The sequence below is a fragment of the Pogona vitticeps genome, chromosome 5 (genome assembly GCF_051106095.1).
Source record: "Pogona vitticeps strain Pit_001003342236 chromosome 5, PviZW2.1, whole genome shotgun sequence".
In the NCBI taxonomy this organism is placed as follows: domain Eukaryota; kingdom Metazoa; phylum Chordata; class Lepidosauria; order Squamata; family Agamidae; genus Pogona; species Pogona vitticeps.
The window spans coordinates 95,938,533-95,951,961 of record NC_135787.1 but is presented as its reverse complement, the minus strand read 5'-3'; the positions used below and the strand labels follow the sequence as shown (position 1 = coordinate 95,951,961).

Genomic DNA, 13,429 nt, shown 5'->3' with positions numbered 1-13,429 from the left:
CAACATCAAAATAAAAATAAACAGAGCAAGTCACATGCTGGGACTGCAAAAAAAAATCACCAAAAAAACAACAACAAAGACAAAAACTTTATTAAAAAGTAGCACCTTACCGGTACAAAGCCTCCTCAGCCTCCTGGGCTTCCACCGCTGCTGCGACCACCGCGGCCAGGAGGCTTGAGCTTGGCCGGGGTGCTTCGGCTGCTCGCCTCCCGGCTTGCCTCCCGCTTGCTCCTTGCCGCCCTCTGTGGACTGATGCAGCCGCTGGTACCTGACGCCAACTCCAGCTCCGGAACCGGCACCAGCGGCTGCTCCCCTGGGCAGCCACGTCGGTCCTCAGTGCTCCTCGCTGCCCTCCACAGGCCGATGGTGGGAAATTCAAATGGCCTCCCAGCCAGGGTCTGGCTTCCGCAGCCCAGCCGGGACCCAGTGCTGGGAGCTAGAGCCCGGCCAGGAGGCCATTTGAATTTCCCGGGCTCCTGCCTCCTGGCACTGGGTCTGTCCCCGCTGCTCGCTTCCCAGCTAGGCTCTGCCTCCCAGAGCCTGGCTGGGAAGCGAGCAGCGGGGACGGACCCAGTGATGGGAGCCAGAGCCCAGCTAGGAAGGGTCCTCGACTCAAATTGCTGTTTAGTCGTTAAGTCGTGTCCGACTCTTCGTGACCCCATAGACCAGAGCACGCCAGGCCCTCCTGTCTTCCATAAGGTGTGTGCACGTTTGGCCTGGATCAGGTGAAGAACCAGAGAGAGAGGACACAAAGATGGAGACCAACAAAACCCAGAGAAACTATGGCACTTTGTATTTCTAGCTATAAGCCCTCATAGTAAGAAATTCAACTATTGAACTGTGAACTTTTTGAACTATGCTTTCAGCAAAGTTGACAGAACACATCTGCTGCAGAGGGAGTGGAGCAAAGGGGATTAAGAAGGCCCTCGTATGAGGATTCTCCTGAGCAAAGCAGATTCCACACCTGTCCACTAAGTGATGGAAGAGACATTAAGCATTCCATACTCCGTATATCTAGGGGGAAACAAAGAAACATCTAATGTGCATGCCCAGCTAGCAACCTGCCTAAAAAGAATATAAAAAGAGGGTCCGGGCAACCATAATTTGTCCGCTAACAAAGGCTTTTGGATCTAACGACTTTCTTTAGAACTTGGACAATGCAAATAAACAATTCTTCTCTCTTTGGTGAGTACATATGTGGTGTGAATGTGCTGAATGCATGAAACCCCTTTATTTAGAATTGTAATCAATAAGTAAGAAAGTATATTCATTTTGCATTTATTAATGTGTCTTGTGAGGTCCTTTGCTGTTTAATATTGTTCTTCTTGGGATACAAAAGATCCAGTATGGTTGTCGTGGGTTTTTCGGGCTCTTTGGCCGTGTTCTGAAGGTTGTTCTTCCTAACGTTTTGCCAGTCTCTGTGGCCGCCATCTTCAGAGGACAGCACAGTAGTCACCCTTTTGTGACACTTCCACTGCCTCCCAGAGTTGGGTCAAATTCATTTTATTAGCTTCAGTGACACGGTTCAACCATCTCATTCTCTGTCGTCCCCTTCTCCTCTTGCCTTCACATTTTCCCATCATCATGGTCTTTTCCAGGGAGTCTTCCCTTCTCACAAAATGGCCAAAGTATTGGAACCTCAGCTTCAGGATCTGTCCTTCCAGTGAGCACTCAGGGTTGATTTCCTTCAGAATGGATAGGTTTGATCTCCTTGCAGTCCAGGGGACTTTCAAGAGTCTCCTCCAGCACCAGAATTCAAAAGCATCAAAAGCATAACAGCCTCCTCATACGTCACAAAGGGGCTATTACGTCACACTCACTCACACTTAATTCACGCTGCCACCAACCATTCCCTCAAATAATACTTCAGGCCAATGTATGATTTTAAAATAAAAGAACTTATGTTTATTGAGAACAACAAAAGGAATGGTAAATCACTTGAAGAAAAATAATAAGGCAATCACAGTAATAAAGTAACACTCTCACACACTCTCTCACAGACCCTCACTAGATAGCACAGTTCTTACTTCACAATGTCTTCAAGCCCTAACCTTCCTAGCTTAACCCTATCTGGTCCCTAACCAGCCCTATCTTAAATCCCTATCTAAAGCACTCACACCATTCACTCCCCTTATATACACTAGCTCCACCCCTTATGTCCCACCTTCCGTCACGCTATTGGCAGATGACATACAGCTTCAGCAGTGACGGACAGGTGATGTCAACATGACTGTAACAGTTCAACCATCTCGTTCTCTGTCGTCCCCTTCTCCTCTTGCCTTCACACTTTCCCATCATCAGGGTCTTTTCCAGGGAGTCTTCTCTTCTCACGAGATGGCCAAAGTATTGGAACCTCAGCTTCAGGATCTGTCCTTCCAGTGAGCACTCAGGGTTGATTTCCTTCAGAATGGATAGGTTTGATCTCCTTGCAGTCCAGGGGACTTTCAAGAGTCTCCTCCAGTACCAGAATTCAAAAGCATCAATTCTTCGGCAGTCTGTCTTCTTTATGGTCCATCTCTCACTTCCATAGATTGCTGCTGAAAAAAATCATAGCTTTGTCTATGCGGACCTTTGTCGGGAAGGTGATGTCTCTGCTTTTTAAGATGCTGTGTAGGTTTATCATCGCTTTCCTCCCAAGAAGCAGGTGTTTTTTAATTTCATGGGCGCTGTCACCATCTGCAGTGATAATGGAGCCCAAGAAAGTAAAATCTGTCACTGCCTCCAGTTTCTATCAGGTGTCTAAAACAGCCATCCTGAATTATATGTTGTGGCGTCAAAGTTACCCTTGACTCAAGGAAAATTCTTTTTAAACTCAGGCTTGACTGGAATTCTTTGAGTTCAACTCAGGCTTCATTGGATTTCTTGGAAATCAACTCGGGCTTCACTGGATTTCTTCATATCCCGCCGCTGGTCACCAATTGTGACGTCCACCCTTGTGCCCCTTGCTTGACCTTCAAGCCACAGAGCACACAAAGGCAAACAAACCTCACTCTTTACACTTGCTGCCACCAGGCGATCTCTAAATCACCATTTAATTCAGAAAGATCCAGGTCCACACTTCAATTTCTTTTAAATAAAACTTTATTGATTACAGAGATTCATAAATATCTTCAGTAGCTAATCACATCTAAATTTCCCAAACTACACACTCTATTACTCTGGTCTCTTTCTCTCTACACACTCCCCAAATATTGATTCAGGCTCCGGCTCTTATAGCATCTGTCTCGGCTCCGCCTCCCAGCAACATTAATATGCATGAACTATTCCTTTACATAACAAACATGAACCATAGATTAAATAAACAGAGAAGGCTACATATGTGTTCTAACGAAATTAAGGATGTCCATTAAAAAAATCTTACATTTCTTTCAAAATTTCTCTTATACGTTTCAGAACAATGACCTCAGAAGAGACATCTTGGCCTGTCCCAATGAAGGCTATTGGGTCACAGAACCTATTGACCATGCCTGGTGGTGTTACCAAATCAGGATACCTACACAAAAAAGGAGGAACTCAGTTTCAACTCTTAAAGTGTGAGTTGGGAGGAAAATAATAATTTGAATTTCAGGCAATCTTAAATGTTAATCCTAATGACAAGTATACAAGTATCTTGGAATGTTATAGAATGTAGTATGCTGCTGATGGTGTGAACTAAATTACTTTTCAGTTTAACCCCATCTGATGTCTTTTTCCCCTCCTCTTTCCATCCCCTTGATCTTGTTTCAGGGCCACTGAGGTTTGTAATTATCCACAAGGGTTGTATTTACTACTTTAAAAGTAGCACATCTGCATCTCCTCAGGGTGCCTTCTCATTGAAGGGCTATAATAGGTGAGTGCAAATATAGTTTTCCACATTGAACCCAAGTCTCTTACTTCATGATAGGAAAATTTGTATCTGCTTTGATGTTTGCAAGTATTTATTGTTCTGTGAGTTTGTTGTATGCTAACATTAGACTTCAACAGATATACTTGCTACACTCACCTTTTGCAGAGTACATTTGTTGCATTCACCAGATGACATTTTTTTCTGGTGAGGATAATGAGTGACAAGTAGTTCAGCAGATGTGAGGATCTTTCTATAGGGGAAGGAGAAATGGGGAAGAAATAATTTTGGTTCGTGGTTGTCTCTAGATCTTCAAAAGAGGGAAGGGGAGCTTGTTGCTTGACAGACAGACACTGGAGCTTTGAAAATGAAATTAGGTGAAACACCTGGTTTGCAATTAATTAAATTCTGATAAAATACTGTCCTTCCAGCAACACATTCCTTTAAAGCTGGTCCTGAGAAATCAGCTATAGATGAAGTATTCCGATGACAAAAACAACTCACAAAACAAAGTGAGTTTATTTGAAGTATTCTCTCTACTTGTAGATAAATATATATGTATATATTCTATATGTATATAGAGATGGGGTATCTGTATCCATATACGAATACCCATGCACAGGTGGCAAGAACTTGCGATCGGCGAGCCACTCTACAACCTGGCAGGCAGGCTTGTCGTCCCGCCTCCTGCCAGGAGTGGTGAGCCGACCGTGAGCTCTGGAGTGATAGGAAAGATCATGGAGCTGGCAGCAGCGGTGGAATTGTGAGCGGATGGTCTGGCCCCAGGGAGCCGGACCCTCGTTATCGCCACCTGTACGGGAGTAGTCGTATACAAATACTCCCATCTCTAGTTGTATATATTCCTAAACCTCTCTGCAATTCCCATTTGTGTTGCTTCTACACAGCAGAAGACAGAAACAGAGCATTTGGTGTTGTATGGGGAATGCTCATCCCTCTGATATGATATAAGCTCCAGCAACTTTTATTTTTAAAAAGTGGTCCTGACCCGACCAGATAGGCGGGATATAAATAAAATTAAAAATTAAAAATTTTTAGATGCAAGTTTAGGACTTGCCTGTCTTTGCAGGCTTCCCCAGCACAGTCAAGCCTATAATCAATTTTAAGGATAAAACACCCCCCACTTTACTAAATCAAAATTTCTTTCTTTCCTGCTTTTTCATTGCAAATAGCAGTTTTCCCCGTCCACGTTTTGCAAAGAAAATGCAGGTGAAAAGCGATTGCTGCTTTCCCCCTTCATTTTTGTTCCAAATGTTTTCCAATTAAAATGAAGGGGGAAAATAGGAATCGCTTTCCCCCTCCATTTTCTTTGCAAAACATGGAGGGAGAAACAGGGATCCCTCCTTACTTCCGAATACAAAAAGACCGTCAATTTTTCTTTAATTATTTTCGGAAAAAGTATCTTTTTATACACAGAAAAATATGGTATTTCATTTAGACATATGAAAGATCTTATTGTACTGGAAAAGTATATTTTACTCTTTTTACAAACAACACAATTTTTTTAAAATGTCATTATTGTGCAGGGTTATGAGAGCAGCAGAAGAGACAACATCAAGCAATGTATTCCCTTTCAAGTTGGTTCACTTTAGCAAGAAACATAGGACCTGGTTCTTTTCTGCCTCCTCTGAAGATGAAAGGAAGGTGAAAACATATAGGGTTTAAATAACGTATTTAAATGAACATGAGATTTGAAGACAGATTAATTGCTTAGGCTACATTCATTGTAATGAAATAACAATCTGTATTTTTGACCGATGATTAATTCTTTCTGGGTGCTGCTACCACCATACATCTTGGCCTTTGGAAGAAGGAAGCAGATTATTTTCTTTCACCATAATTATTTGTTTGCCATCTTTATCAGACCACTTATCAACATACATTTTCTGGAGAATTATAAAATTGGTAATTCTATACAATAAAGTACAATATTCAAATGCAATAAAACAAAGTAAAACATGGCCAAACTAACAGCAGAAAACCTGTAACAATCTTATTTGAAAATGCTAGTTATTGCAGCCATTTTCACCAGGGGCCCTGACAAATTAGAAGGGGACCACAGAATGGAAACAATTTTTTCACACATTACATTGTGAAGTTTCTTATGCAATGCATGCAGTCCTGGTTTGGCCTGTATTTTTTTATATTGTGTTTATGGCCATGGCTAAAAAAGGTTGAGAATGTCTGATTTAGAAGACCTGGCTAAAAAGAATGATGTCCTCATGGCACTTAAAAGATGATAAAGGAAGGGAAAATATGCATAAGAGGGATTTATTTTATTTATTTATTTGATTTATACCCCACCTATCTGGTCCGAGAGGACCACTCTAGGTGGCTGATGGATGAAAGTACAAATATAGTCAGAACAAAAACAATAGTTATTGTCACAATAAAAACAAAGAAATATGCTAGTAAGACAAACAGATTCACCCAGTTATGATTTCTAGCCAAGGCGCTGGTGTGGAAACAGTTGTCTCCAATTACACATCTGTTCAGACAATATTCCACTATTGGGACTTCCATAATGGAGGAGGTTCTCTCCCATCTTGAAACTCTCCTGAGGTCACTGGCAACCTGGTGCAGAAAAAGGTACTCCTAAAGATACTTAGGTCTGAAACCATTTAGGGCTTTAAAAGCAGGCACTGGCCGTTCAGTTTACTGTGGCACTAAACAGGCAGCCAGTGCTGTTCCATCAGAACCAGTGATGCCTGAGAGTTGACAAGGTGCTGTGTCACCACGGATACGAACAGCAAATGGAGAAAATTTGCTCCTGCAATTTACACTATTGCTCTTAACACCAGAGTAACTGACTACTAGGATTATGGCCAGCATAATATGATTCTGCTTGTCTGTCTTGGTTACAACATATTACTGTGGCTAAAGCTTATGAGCCATCTTCACGGGCAGACTGATGTACAGTAATCCAGTCAGAGAATAAATTACAGTTACCTGTCTAGCAATGTTCAGAATGTAACTTCTTTACTTACATATTTATGATACATGTTTGGTGTTTTTAAAAAGTCAAATTAGCCCCTCAGACATTATTATTATTAGATAACAGAAGATAATAGAATATTACATGGTTCATAACTGGGTGTGCAGTTGTATTTTTAAAATGTTGAATAAATACAGTATATGTGTTTTATGTAGAAAACACAATGTTTGCCTTTCAGGACTGGATGGCCTCACTTAGGAGAGAAATAGATCGCTACCATGAAAAGAAAGAAGCAGGAACTGATTTAAGGTATGTGCCTCTTGATATAGATGTGGCCCTTGCCACTCTTGTAACTTGCAGTGAAATATCCTTGTAAAGAGCTTCTTTGGAACAGAAAACTGGTAGAATTTATTATTTACCTGTGAATAACTGTAACTACAGTACTCCTGAACAAAAGGAAAACTACATACTACCCTTAAAAAGATTTACAAATCATTGGCCAATATTGTGTGGCATTCCTCCACTGGTGCAATGTGGATCACATCACTAGCAGTGGCAAATTGCCACTAATTAAAGAGTTCCTGCTTCAGTTTTGGGTTGGGTGTGTGTCCTGCACAATAAGATGAGTTTGCACAGAAACAAGAACTCCTTAATTATCAGTAATCTGCCACTGCTAACAACCTCACTCTAGTTGTCCTGGTGCAGCCATGCAGCAGAAGCTTGACCACTGTCTTTATATTTTCAGTGCTTTTTTATATTGCTAGTACAGTCATAACTGTATGCATGATTAGTAGAGATGGGCAAAAATTTAAAAATGAATCACTAAATTCATCCAAAAATTGGTAATTTGTTAATTTGTATTTGTATGACTCAGTGTGCCTGATAAATACAAATTAATGAATTTTTATGATAAATACAAATTAATGAATTTTTAGCCATTTTTGATTTGTTGCTTTGTTTGGCTATAATTTGTGGGTGTATAACTTGGATGCCTGAAACCCAATCTTCACCAAACTTGGAGAAATTGTAAAGGAGAGTCAGTAGAAGCTTCCTTGTGAATTTGTTGTCTCCAGGTGCTTGGGAGGCCATTTTATAGGGTTTTAAAGTGAGAAATGAATTGATGAATCAATTTGTTGATTTGTCAGAAAAAAATCATAAATTCATAATTCGTCAACCTTGATGAATCACAAATCAAAGCAAATCATCATTTTGCTGATTCGTGCCCATCTTTAATTGTTAATGTACCCAGCATGCATGTGTTGTAGCTTAACTACTGTGCATGTAATTACAGAGCTGCTCTCCCTTTCATCTCACCTGTTCTTTGCCTGCACATCTTCAGTGGCTTTATATTTCTATCTGCAGGATACAAAATTATAGTTTGTCATGATGCACATTCAGTTACAGAACCATATCAAGTTGTGCTGATGGAATCAAATAAGCGCAAACAAACTAGTGTGGGATTTGTATGGTGCAAGACAACACCATACGACACTTTCAACCTTATATGTCTTTGATTCTGAAGTCTTGCTGTACATTCTGAAACAATTTTGTTTCCTAGAACCATTCTGTTTTGTCAGTATTATAATTTTACAGGTGCCTCATCGTTCTGCCATCAATGTGCTTTAATTTTACTGTTCCCCCTAAAGCCACTGTGCAACTGCCATAACTAAAACCAATTTCCTTTTGTTTCCAGTGACTCCGGTTCAGATGCTGATAGTTTCTATGGCTCCGTAGAACGACCTGTTAATATACATTACTCTCAACATTCAATAGAAAATTCAGGTCAGAGCATAATTTTGAACATCCTTCCCATTAAAAACAACAGAACTTTGTTCTTTAAACACTAACATGATTTTAAAAATATATTGATATAACAAACAGGAAAAAGACAGTAAAGAATCAAACATAAACTATGTTACACTCCCTTGAATTCACTATTCTTGTACAAAATCACTCTTTACATATTTTCTTCACCCAGTACCACCCTCCCCTTCAGGACTAGATTGTAGTACAGCACTTTACAGTTTGTGCCTCCCCATATCTCTCCACAAATACATTGATCATGGGACAATGGTTGTTGTGCCATATATTTTGAGGAAGCCTGAAAAAGGATTTTACAAGCAAAATCAAGATTGGAGTGCCCCAAACAAAAACTATGAAGCTGGACCTCAGATCAGCACCAAATTTGGCATGGATATAGCAAAAGGTCTGCTCTTGCTCTGTGTCAAAGTTGGGGGCACTTGAGCAAAGGGGTTTTAAGTTGTAATTTAAAAAAATGTAACACTGTTTTACCCCCATAAAGACAGAAGGGACCAGAAATCTCAGGTAACTGAAAAGAGATGAAAAATGTAGATTATTTATTTATTTATTTATTTATTTATTTATTTATTTATTTATTTATTTATTTATTTATTTATTTATTTATTTATTTATTTATTTATTTATTTATTTATTTATTTATTTATTTATTTATTTATTTATTTATTTATTTATACCCCACCCATCTAGTGACAGAGTGCCTGAAATGCAAGAAAGCAAAGTGGCTGTCCAATGAGGCCTTACAAATAGCAGAGAAGAAAAGGGAAACAAAATGCAAGGGAGATAGGGAAAGTTACAGCAAATTGAATGCAGACTTCCAAAGAATAGCAAGGAGAGTCAAGAGGGCCTTCTTAAATGAACAATGGAAAGAAATAGAGGAAAATAATAGAAAAGGAAAAACCAGAGATCTGTTCAGGAAAATCAGAAATATTAAAGGAACCTTTTGTGCAAAGATAAACATGATAAAGGACAAAAATGAGAGGGACCTAACAGAAGCAGAAGACGTCAAGAAGAGGTGGCAAGAATACACAGAGGAATTATACCAGAAAGATTTGGATATCCCGGACAACCCAGATAGTGTGGTTGCTGACCTTGAGCCAGACATCCTGGAGAGTGAAGTCAAGCGGGCCTTAGAAAGCTTGTCTAACAACAAGGCCAGTGGAGGTGATGGCATTCCAGTTGAACTATTTAAAATCTTAAAAGATGATGCTGTTGTTACACACAATATGCCAGCAAGTTTGGAAAACTAAACAGTGGCCAGAGGACTGGAAAAGATCAGTCTACATCCCAATCCCAAAGAAGGGCAGTGCCAAAGAATGCTCCAACTACTATACAGTTGCACTCATTTCACACGATAGCAAGGTTATGCTCAAAATCTTCCAAGGTAGGCTTCAGCAGCATGTGGACCGAGAACTCCCAGAAGTACAAGCTGGATTTTGAAGGGGCAGAGGAACTCGAGGCCAAATTGCTAACATGCGCTGGATTATGGAGAAAGCCAGAGAGTTCCAGAAAAACATCTACTTCTGCTTCATTGACTATGCAAAAGCATTTGACTGTGTGGACCACAGCAAACTATAACAAATCCTTAAATAAATGGGAGTGTCTGATCACCTTATCTATCTCCTGAGAAACCTATACATGGGACAGGAACTAACAGTTAGAACTGGATACGGAACAACTGATTGGTTGAAAATTGGAAAAGGAGTATGACAAGGCTATATATTGTCTCCCAGCTTATTTAACTTATATGTAGAATACATCAAGCGAAAGGCCAGACTGGAGGAATCCCAAACTGGAATTAAGATTGCTGGAAGAAATATCAACAACCTCCGATATGCAGATGATACCACTCTGATGGCAGAAAGTGAGGAGGAATTAAGGGACCTTGTAATGAGTGTGAAAGAGGAGAGTGCAAAAAAGGGTCTGAAGATCAACATCAAAAAAACCTAAGATCATGGCCACTGGTCCCATCACCTCCTGGCAGATAGAAGGGGAAGAGATGGAGGCAGTGACAGATTTTACCTTCTTGGACTCCATGATCACTGCAGATGGTGACAGCAGCCATGAAATTAAAAGATGCCTGCTTCTTGGGAGAAAAGCGATGACAAACCTTGACAGCATCTTAAAAAGCAGAGACATCACCTTGCCAACATAAGTCCGAATAGTCAAAGCTATGGTTTTTCCTGTAGTGATGTATGGAAGTGAGAGCTGGACCATAAAGAAAGCTGACCGCTGAAGAATTGATGCTTTTGAATTGTGGTGCTGGAGGAGACTCTTGAGAGTCCCCTGGACTGCAAAGGAGAACAAACCTATCCATTTTGCATGAAATCAACCCTGAGTGCTCACTGGAAGGACAGATCCTGAACCTGGGGCTCCAATACTTTGGCCATCTCATGAGAAGAGAAGACTCCCTGGAAAAGACCCTGACGTTGGGAAAGTGAAGGCAGGAGAAGGGGATGACAGAGGATGAGATGGTTGGACAGTCATCAAAGCTACCAACATGAATTTGACCCAACTCTGGGAGGCAGTGGAATACAGGAGGCCTGGCGTGCTCTGGTCCATGGGGTCACGAAGAGTCGGACACAATTAAACGACTAAACAACAAAAACATCTAGGCCAAAGTCTACTCTGGGTGGCTAACAATAATACATAAAAGTAAAAACAATATAATAAAATAAAGACAACAGTAATAATATAATTCAAGATGGAAAAAGTAATTAGGTGATGACAGAAGGGAAAGCCTGCCTAAAAAGACAGTTTGCTCTTAAAAACACCCAGTGAGGGAGCCAGGCAGATCTCTGTGGACAGCCTGTTCCAAAGGCGAGGGGCCACTGCTGAGAAGGCCCGGTTTCTTGTTCTTTCTCTCCAGGCCTCCCTCGGCATTAGCCCCTCAGCCACCCTTCCTGGCTAGTACGATTGATTCGGGCATATTTAGGTGGGAGGAGACATTCCTCTAGATAGCAAGGTCCTAAATAGTTAATTAAGACAAAATTTGCAAACCTGGGGAGAAAAACAGCCATTTTAACCTCTTGTTTCTTTTTTTAATCCACAGGAATTTGGCCATTCATGGCTCAAATTGAGACCCTTTAATTATTGCTTTTTAAACCCCTAAAATCGCTTCCTTTTTAAATAACTTCTGACAATTTTGAAAGCATTTGCATAGCATCCTTGCCAATCAAATGTGTCTCCAGTCAGCCAACCAAGCAGGTGCCTGTCACTTTTAACCTTGCCATAGCCTACAAGGTAAAAGAAAGAATTCAACTCCTTCCTGGCCAGACATTCTTAGCTCCTGCCTGTAGAAATATTTTAAAGCTATTTTAAGAAATAGATACTAATATAGAGCAGGTTACTCATTTAAGCTGTGAAATTACTGGTTTTTTCCCCTTTGTGACTTTGAATGGTCTCAAAGCATGTTTTACCCAATTTACCTATGAGTATGTTTGCCCAGTTTACTCATAGATTTATGGATCCACATGATTTCATATGATTTTTAGATGTTATCCTCCCTAGGCCTATATTAGACCATGCAGCCTATTTGTACCCACCAAGTGCACCACAGAAATCATGGCTCCCCCACTGCATGGCTTTGCAATGGTGTAAAAACATGGATCTGATGCATGGATCCCCATGAATCCATGTGATTTTCATGCAAGATCATCCCCCAAACCACTGTCCAATCATAGGCCTCATTGGTGGCTATTGGCTACACCATGGAAATCATTCCCCAGCTCATGGCCTTGAACTGGTGCAAAAACACCTCATGAATACACATGATTTTGATGTACGATCATCCCCAAACCACTGTTCAAAAATCATGGATCCCACATGATCTTTCTGAAGGATCATCCCCAAACCAGTGTCCATTCATAGGCCCCATCTGTGCTCACAGACTACGCCAGAAAAATCACGGATCCCTGAGTGTCTGGCTTTGTAGTTGCACAAAAAAAGGATCAGAAGCACAGATCCTCATGGATCCACATAAAGTTTTCTGCAGGATCGTCCCCAAACCACTGCCGAATCATAGGTCCCATCACTACAAGAGACAAATAAAAAGTCCACCATCACATGCCTTTGCAGTGGCGCAAAACACCAATATAAGTCAGAGATGTTCATGGATCCACATGATCTTTCTGAAGGATCATCCGCAAACCAGTGTCCATTCATAGGCCCCAATTATGCCCACAGGCTACACCACAGAAATCATGGGACCCTGAGCGCATAGTTTTGCAGTGGTGCAGAAACACAGATCTAATGCATGGCCTTCCAGGAATCCACATTATTTTGATGTAGGATCTTCCCCCAAACCATTATCAAATTGTAGGGCCCATGGACAACAACTTTAGGACTGCAGAGATGGAAGGTACCCTGTGGATCATCAAGTCCAGTCCTTGACAAAGAAGCACAGTGGGGAAGTCTTCACAGCCAGGGACTCAAACCACTGAGCTGTCTAGCAGTTCTTGGATCCACAGGTTTTTACCATCGCCAAACCAGTACAGTATTCAATAATAGGGCCCATCTGTGCCCATAGATTACATCACATAAATCACGGATCTCTCAGTGCATGGTTTGCAGTGGTGCAAAACATGGATCTGATGCATGGATCCTCATGGATCCATGTGATTTTTAACTAGGATGATCCCCAAACCACTGTCCGGCCAAAGGCCCCATTTGTGCTCATGTATTAAAACACAGAAATTATGACTCCAGGTACACTCTGATTGGTCAGAATGTTATGCTATGCAAATAGTTCAGTCATTTAGAATGTACACATTTCTATTATATGTGCAATGGTAGGATAGACTCAGGTTAATCGTTTTAGCTCGAGTGAGAGTACA

General features: G+C 40.9%; 1 protein-coding gene across 3 annotated transcripts in view; it reads left to right on the top strand.

Annotated features, from left to right (window-relative positions):
- SH3BP2 (SH3 domain binding protein 2) overlaps positions 1–13,429 on the top strand; it is a 43,144-nt gene that overhangs the window by 18,085 nt on the left and 11,630 nt on the right. For 2 of the 3 annotated variants that reach the window (XM_073000986.2, XM_020811220.3), the window contains 5 exons: positions 3,394–3,533; positions 3,727–3,829; positions 5,368–5,485; positions 7,015–7,085; positions 8,470–8,558. In XM_073000986.2, the coding sequence (XP_072857087.2) occupies positions 3,398–3,533; positions 3,727–3,829; positions 5,368–5,485; positions 7,015–7,085; positions 8,470–8,558 (517 nt within the window). In that variant the 5' untranslated portion in view covers positions 3,394–3,397. Of the gene's footprint in view, positions 1–866; positions 1,186–3,393; positions 3,534–3,726; positions 3,830–5,367; positions 5,486–7,014; positions 7,086–8,469; positions 8,559–13,429 lie in introns of all 3 variants that reach the window. The other variant, XM_073000985.2, reaches the window with a different exon arrangement.